The following is a 7,725-nucleotide window of genomic DNA, read 5'->3' as shown; positions in this document are numbered from 1 at the left end:
AGGCCGCTCCCATCATGCGACCTTGGATGAGCATGTATCGAATCCGGGGAGTGCACAGGATATTTCCGAAGCCAGTATAGATAGATATAAAACTATCTGCCTATCTATCTGCCTTATCTGCCCACCCTGCCTATACGCTTTGACACACTCTACACATACGGAAGACTATCTCCAACCGAGTCTTTCCGACTCTCTTTTTCTTTTCTTCCCCCTCCCTCGGTCTCTCTCCTAATGATGCATGCACAATTATCGACACGCGCATAGTGAAGACCTCCAGGTCGCTGACTCGATCATTTCGGCACGGGGGCCCACCCCCATGTGGTCCGAGAGCGTTTGATATTAATGCGAGTCAACTAATACTAATGACGACTAACTAGTAACTACCTAGGAGGTGGACTATTAGTCTACCTTATTGTGGAGCGGACTAGTAACTAACTACCGTTGACTACGGAGTACGGAGCAGACGGAGCAATCCACGCAGTACAGGGCTCGCAAGCGGGATTTGAAGGTGGCTTTCGTGGCTTTCGTGGCAGCTCATCATTATTAGTATGCGCTCAGGCCTAGTTCCAGGCGAATTTACTACATAGTAGTGTAGTAGAGCAGTAACTATGTAGTATGTAGTATGTAGTATAGAAAGTGGTAGGGAATAACCGATGATGCCACACTTTATTATCAGGGGCTGCCCGGTTTTATTTCCCTACCTATCAAACCATATTGATCCTTATTCTCTTTTATGTCGAGCCACTAGCATCTATACCCATCTTATTAATATTAAATGGTTTAGCACTTTGTTTTAGCAAGTCTAATCCTCTATAAATATTAATTAATCTTCCTACGAAGACAACAATTCAGTCTAATCGTGATCATCAGGCCAGGCTATCCCCCAGATCTACGCCCGGCTAATCCGTATACTATACATGTTCCTCTTCTTCTCGGTCTGGTCAAACGGAAAGTCCTCCAAATCCGTGGACTTTGTGAGTCCTGCCGGGGAGGAACGCCTCGAGGAAGAGATTTGGATCGTTGGTCTTGCTGAGCCTGGCGCCCATTTGTTTTTGGCGGTTGCTTTGGGGGACATCATCTTTATGTGATCACTACTGTATCAATCATAGATTCATTAATGAACTATAATCACACAATAACAAATCACTTAGACGTCACACTTCTCCCTCTCCCATCATATATATCCCTTGCCGGCCCATCGTCGCGCTGGCGCTGGAGGAAGGTCACCACCACCGTTGTTTGCCTCGTCTCTCTCGACATTATCTGCGAGCACTCCCTGAGGTGGTGACGGACGGTCACCAGACGACGACAACGAATGAGATTGAATTAAAATTGTAGCTTGGGCTCCCATTAGACTCTACCCAGACGGTCAAATCGTAATTATCTAGAATTCTTCTTCATCAGTATCAAAATCACTACTCAAGTCACTGCTGCCTTCATGTTCCTTATCTTACATCAACCAATGCATTAATAATGGCGTCGCTGGACCGGCCATCAGTCTCTTCAGGAGTTTCACCATCGGCAAGCTGATAAAGCAATCCATTGCGTTCCACCCGGCAGTTGAATCCAGGCTGAACAGCTACTCATCAGTTCGGTTACTAGGCCAGGAATCGCCTTTACCTGGTTTCTTGCAACCATCCTTATATGAAACAAGTCCTCAAGTCGGTACTCATATATGAGTACCACTCTTTCCTGATCCAGACGGCAGACGCGACCGATCTCGGTCTTTGTCTTGTCTTGTTGCCGTTGCTGTGGGTGCTTGGACGAAAGACGAAGACAGGACGGAAGGGGAGACGAAGGATGCGCAGGGAGCGACGGAGACGACGGAGACGACGGATTCAAAGGAATCCAAAGAAACGACGGAAGTGGGGGAGGATCGCTATACAACCAAGGTCAGAAATAAGGATGGCATAACTTATCTCATGGGGGATGGCTTTCTTACGCTGCGGATAAGACTATCTCGCACCCGCAGCCAGTTCTGGGTCTCGGCCCCTGACTCTGTCTGATGGTAAGGGTCTAGGAAGGGGATGGCTGCCAGATGCTAGCCCACACTATTCATTTCCTTGTGACTGAGTCCATAGCATGGAACATGTCTTATCGGGCTTAGATTCGGGCCCTTGCCCACATAACAAAAACGACCAGAAGGATCAGGCCTGCCGCACAGAGAGTGACCTTGAGAGTCAATGTTTCTACAACAATTGTTGCCATTTGTTTGAGTATAATTAGAGTATTGAGAAGAGTATTGAGATGAGCAGGTAGATAGCTTTATATAGCCGCCTCCTCATCTTCACTACCTCTTCACTACCTACTTTGCTCACTTGTGTCTTATTCATTCACTGCCACAATCACCATCACATGACTCCACTGAGAAATATAAATATATATCTATTCAAATGGTATTCACAATCTGGAAGTAACAGCATACTATACTCCAAAGACTACCTGAAAGTAAAGACCGTCAAATCCGTCAAGGTAGAACTACATATCCGTTCGCCCTCGTCGATCTGGACCTCCTCACCTGGGTGCTGTCGGAACACGCGCGGGGTTGACACCGTGGCCGTGCTGAGGTATTTGGACCGTTGATTGGGGTTGTGGTTGTAGGTGCGGGTTGTGATTATGGGGGCCAGATGGACTCGACGGGGGCGAGTAGCTTCTGTAGCTTCTGTCGCTTTCCCTGGTGTAGGTTTCTCTGGTGCAAGTGCTGGTTTATTGTTGTTCTTGTCATACTGAATCGAGTCTTTGTGTTTGTGTCGGTATCTTTTGAGGTAAACAGCCACCACAATGATCACGATGATCGCTAGTATATCAGTATCGTGTCTCTCTCTGCTATGGTGGTACATACCAATACCCACGACTACCCCGGCTATCCCCCCGGGGCTCAATTTACTCTGTGTATCCGGCAGTGACACTACCGAGTCGTAGAGGATTGCCGAGGAGGTCATCTGGACCGGTTGGGCGGTGATTGTAGCCGAGAAGATGTATTTGGGGGGCATTCTCAAGTAGCAGTGTAGAGTGAAGTAGTAGTGAAGTAGACTAGAGTAAGAACAGAGAGGGTCCAGAGATATATAAACTAAAGCCTGAGACAAGAATAGAACAACGTTCGTCTTTATCTTGGCTCGCGAGTCATACAATACAACTATTCGTTAGAGTCAGCGTAGGTCATCTAGATACTAGCCCTGTTACAGGGAAGAAGAGAAGCTTACCATGCAGGTATCCCCCCCATCCTGACACTCCATGGTCTTGACGACTTTGAAGCCCATCGTGCCGTAAATCTGAACATTCGGTTCATCCCGCGAACTCTCCAAATAACATTTCTTCCCCTCCGCGTCGGCTTTCTCAAGCACACACTGCATCAGTCTTTTCCCGATCCCCTGTCCCTGGAACCCAGGCCGGATGGCAACGATATTGCAAAAGTAGAACCCGCCCTCTTCGCCCTGCCAGATCTCTCGTTGGGCTTCCGTCTGGCGGGCCTTCCAGATCCAGTACCGGTTCACGCGTAGCCCGCCTCTCCCCCCGTGGAGCAGGTTATTCACCATCTGCCGTGCGGAGAGGAGTAACCCCTGACTCCATGTGTACCATGTTTCTTTTTCCGGGCTGGGGGGTAGCCAGCATGAAACGCCAACCACCCTGCTTGTCTTTGAGTCTTTGTCGGAGGAGGCGGAGTCTACGGCTGAGGCGAAGTCGGAGTCGGAATCGGTTTTGGCAACAAAGAAAAGCGCATTGTGGATGCCCCATAGACACCGGGCATGCAGCGATCCATAGTTTCGCTCTTTATTGAACTAGAAGCTTGGGGGTTATTTTAATCCATCTCCAATGTACTAAGCCAGATTTCGATATTCTATCTAGTACATACCCTGCTCTTGTCGAAGACCCATTTGAAGTAGGGATCGTCGGCGAACGCCGTCTGGATCACTTCAATCGTCTCGGGGATGTCTTCTTCCGTCAATGGGGATATGGTGATCATTTCGGCGCTCGTTGGAAAGAACAGAAATAATAGAAATAATAGAGAGAATAAAGAGAGAAGAGGAAGACGAGAGAGAGACGAGATGAGGATGACTACCGAGATGATCAGACTAAACCATCCTAGGCAGTTCTATGCGTCATGATATCTTATCTATGGAGCACAATTACGATAATATTCTAACTTTGCAGTGGATTAAACAAGATAGAGATAGAAGATAGACAAGACATAGACATAGACAGGTAGAAGAGAAATAGTAGTTACTCCGTACATCCGATATGAACACCTCAACCAACACCATGCTAGCCTCAAGTCCAGGCTCTATTTTATCGTGACGTCGTATAAATAAGCATATCCCAGTGGATGCATATCTCATCATTCATCCGGACAGCGACTACTGGACAAACCCGTCCAGTCGCACCCAATCGCGCGGCACGTCCATGCTGCGGTTCACCCGCCGGCCAGGCGTCAGCGGCACGTCCACGCGGCCCAACCCCCGGGTATCATGCTCGTCCTCCTCGTGCTCTTCGTAAAAGGACAGCCGGTTAAAGTAGTCCTCCAGCACCGACTCCCGATCATGGTCTCCGATGACGCTGTTGTACTCCGGCGGCGGCGTGATCAGTGGCGGCGGTGCCTCCACCTCGTCAAACGACGGCGGGGCAAACGACGGTGCGCGCAGCAGGTGCATCGGCCGCGCAGACCGCTCGTTCGGCTCGTGCGCCAGGTGCGCCTGTGGCGGTCGGGCCAGCCCGCCCGAGCTGTTGGTGAAGCTGCGTGTCACAGCGCCGGGTCCGCCGCCGGTCGAAGGGCCAGGGGTAGCGCCAGAGCTCGAACCAGTGCCGTTCGATTCAACCCCAGAATGAATCTGGACCTGGGAGGCAGTCTTCTTCAGTGATGGGGCTCCGGGACATCCACATTCGAACTCCTGCGCTGGCACCACCGGCTCTGAATCGGGCGATGTATATGCCGGCAAGAAGATGTTGGCCTGCGTTGCCTTGCATGAGAGAATGTGGAAGGGCGAATCGATCGAGATCTCGAAATGCCTTCGTTTCGTCGGATCTCGTTCGTCTACTTTGGACAGCCGGAGCACAATCTGAGAAGGATGAGTATGATAACTTGAAATGATAGGGAAAAATGTTTTACCTTGATCCAATGGTTGATCTGAATATTCTCATAGGTTGTGTCGAAATGCAACCGCTGGGAGTCGTCGCGGTGCTTCATCTCGTAGCAGCTAGGCAGCTGGACGCTGAACTCCATCTCGGTAGGCCCGACACCATAGTCCGATGACAGATTGCCCAGCAAATTGGTGCGGGAGCGGTCGACGACCTCTTCACCGCGAGCGGCGGCAGCGCGCTGGTCCCAGTCGATACCACCGCCGGCGGTGACACGCATGGAGCTGCCCGGGTAGGTGCTGACACTGGCCGAGTCGGCGCGTTTCTCAAACAGAAGAACCTTCTTGGCGGGCTGGAAGCGATGGACGCTCTTGTCACTAGTCCAGTGCTGGATGTTTTCCGTGACAAAGACCTTGATGCGGTGGCACTCGACCTTGGCGAGCGGCGTCAGCTTGAAGGCGATGGGGATCTGGGTGCCGAGCGGGAAGGATTTGCCGGAGATGACGATGTCGTAGTGCAGCTGATCCTCCCAGTTGCGCGAGATGGCGATGGGTTCCACCTGCTCCAGGGAGCCCTCGGCCGGGGTTCGGATGACGGGCACTTCCAGCGTGCCCAGCAGATTTGGCCGAAAGGCGCCCGCGCGCTCCACGATGGCCTCCAGATCGTACCGAACGGAGCCTAGGTCAGTCTTGATGGTCTCCGGCAGGGACCCGTCGACGGGGAACTCGAAGCTGTAGAGATAATCCCCGACGGGGAACAAACGGTAGTTTCGCTGCGGCGGGGCGGCCCCGCTGGACGTGTTGTCGTTCTTGCCGAAACTGCGGGAATGGTTTGACTGGAGCGAGAGGCGTTTGAGATCCCGCGAGGACATTTGGCTACCGTTGTTGTTGTGGTTGTTGTTGTTGTTGGTGGTGGGTGACGACCTTCCGCTTCGTGCGTGGAGCTCGTGGGTAATGGTGGCCGTGGTCCCGTCTTTGCCCACGGCGGTTGGGGTCATCGGTTTTGCATGCCGATAAAAGTGCGCACCGTAGTCATTCTGCATGAGCGCGGTATCTCCATGGTTGAAGTAAATCACGCCCTGAGTGACCAGGTCTTTTTTGTCGTGGAATTGAACCTTTTTCGGGGGGATTCCTTATCAAGTCAGTAATTCATTCACCTCCTAGTGATAAAAGAAGAAAAAGAAAGAAAGAAAGAAACGTACCGTCCGGCCAATCCGTCTGGGCGTGTCCGCGGAAAGTGATGGAGATCTTCTTGACTTTAACAGACTTGGTGACCTTGAGATGTAGCTGGCCACGGAGAATGGTGGATTTCTTGGTGGACGGGTCATTCTGGTCGTAACCGGCGAGGAACAGGACGGGTTCTGTAAGAGCGACGCTGACGACAATGCCACTGCCAGTGGCGACGACCTTTTCATTGCGCAGGGTAGGGAAGGCACAGGCCTGCTCAGCTAGCGAGCCATGCGACGAACGGTCATGGCTGGAGGCGGCGGCGGGCAGGCCGCCCGAAGCAAGCGAAGCTGTATCGGAAAGCGAGCCGCCACCACCCTCGACATCCAAAGCGGCGGATATCATATGGGCATCTCTCGGGGAGAGAATGATCTCCGACACGGGTCGGCGATGGGTTGAGCGAGCAGCAGCAGCAGCAGCAGCCGTCGTCGTCTTGGCAGGGGATCCCAACGCGGCAAACGAGGCAGCAGGATCACCCAGACGCAAGAGACTCTTGGCGTTTCCCCGAGAGCTCGCCAGCTTGGTGAAGAGGGAAGAGCGTCGGCGTGACTGCTGTTTGGGGAAGTGTTCGGCGGTGGTCAGAGTCGAGCTCTGCGAACGACGGCGAAAATGCGTCCAGAAGAAACTGGAGGAGGGATCCCCAGGGAGATCCTGCTGCATTGATAGGTGAGCGGCCATCTCACTCAACAGAAAACATGACGGGATAGATAAGCGGGAGGGAGAGATCAAAAGGTTGAGAAGTCTAGAAAAAGATCTAACGGTAGCTCGGGAGGTATCTCCAGCTCTCTTAAAACGAGCAGGGCAGAGCCAAATTTTGGGAGGGCAACCAGCTGTTGCTCTCCGGTCTAGGTGTGGCAAGTCCCAGTGATGATCTCAACGATTTCCAGGGCGCGTAAAGCGACGTGACGTGTGGGGAGGGGAGAGGAGGGGGGGCAAAGGGAAAGAAGAGACGCATACTTTGTACCTAAATCTGAACTGCCTCCCAGTGGTTCCTTTCTTTTTTTTTTCTTTTCTTTTTTTTTTTTACTCCGTCATGCAGAAGTCGACGATCGATCGGGTCTCGCCCAGGCAAGGAGGAGAGAGAGAGAGAGAGAGAGGAGGAGTAACCACGGGTCAGGGATCACCGCATTCGGAGAGGACAAGGACCAAGTCGGCCTGAAAAAGGGAACAGAGTTAGTGGCAGGGCTTCCAGACCTGTGGAATGGAGACAAATAGTGAGCTGACCTCGAGAAGTTTAAGAGCGCGAGCGAGAGGGTGACAGGCAAAAGTCAAAGCTGTCGACGTCCAACTGGAGCCAGCAGGGGCGCAAAGTGCCTTAAAAAGGAACCGCAGAAGTTACTTACTCCATGATGACGCGGGAGGTCGGCACTGCTAGTATAGTAGGAGGTACGGAGTACGGAGGATTACGGATAGATCTACCCAGAGA

General features: G+C 52.0%; 1 protein-coding gene across 1 annotated transcript; it reads right to left on the bottom strand.

The window, feature by feature from the left end:
• Positions 1-2,438: 2,438 nt before the first annotated feature.
• Positions 2,439-6,977, bottom strand: ASPZODRAFT_139183 (hypothetical protein; the record flags this gene model as incomplete). Its single annotated transcript, XM_022724526.1, has 7 exons — positions 2,439-2,797; positions 2,843-3,077; positions 3,204-3,779; positions 3,854-4,073; positions 4,369-5,054; positions 5,105-6,204; positions 6,275-6,977. The coding sequence occupies 7 exons, from the start codon at positions 6,975-6,977 to the stop codon at positions 2,439-2,441; spliced, it is 3,879 nt and encodes a 1,292-aa protein (XP_022584336.1).
• Between the last annotated feature and the right edge of the window lie 748 nt (positions 6,978-7,725).

The sequence above is a fragment of the Penicilliopsis zonata genome, assembly GCF_001890105.1.
Source record: "Penicilliopsis zonata CBS 506.65 unplaced genomic scaffold ASPZOscaffold_2, whole genome shotgun sequence".
In the NCBI taxonomy this organism is placed as follows: Eukaryota; Fungi; Ascomycota; class Eurotiomycetes; order Eurotiales; family Aspergillaceae; genus Penicilliopsis; species Penicilliopsis zonata.
The sequence above is the reverse complement of the archived record's forward strand: the minus strand, read 5'-3'. Positions and strand labels throughout refer to the sequence as shown.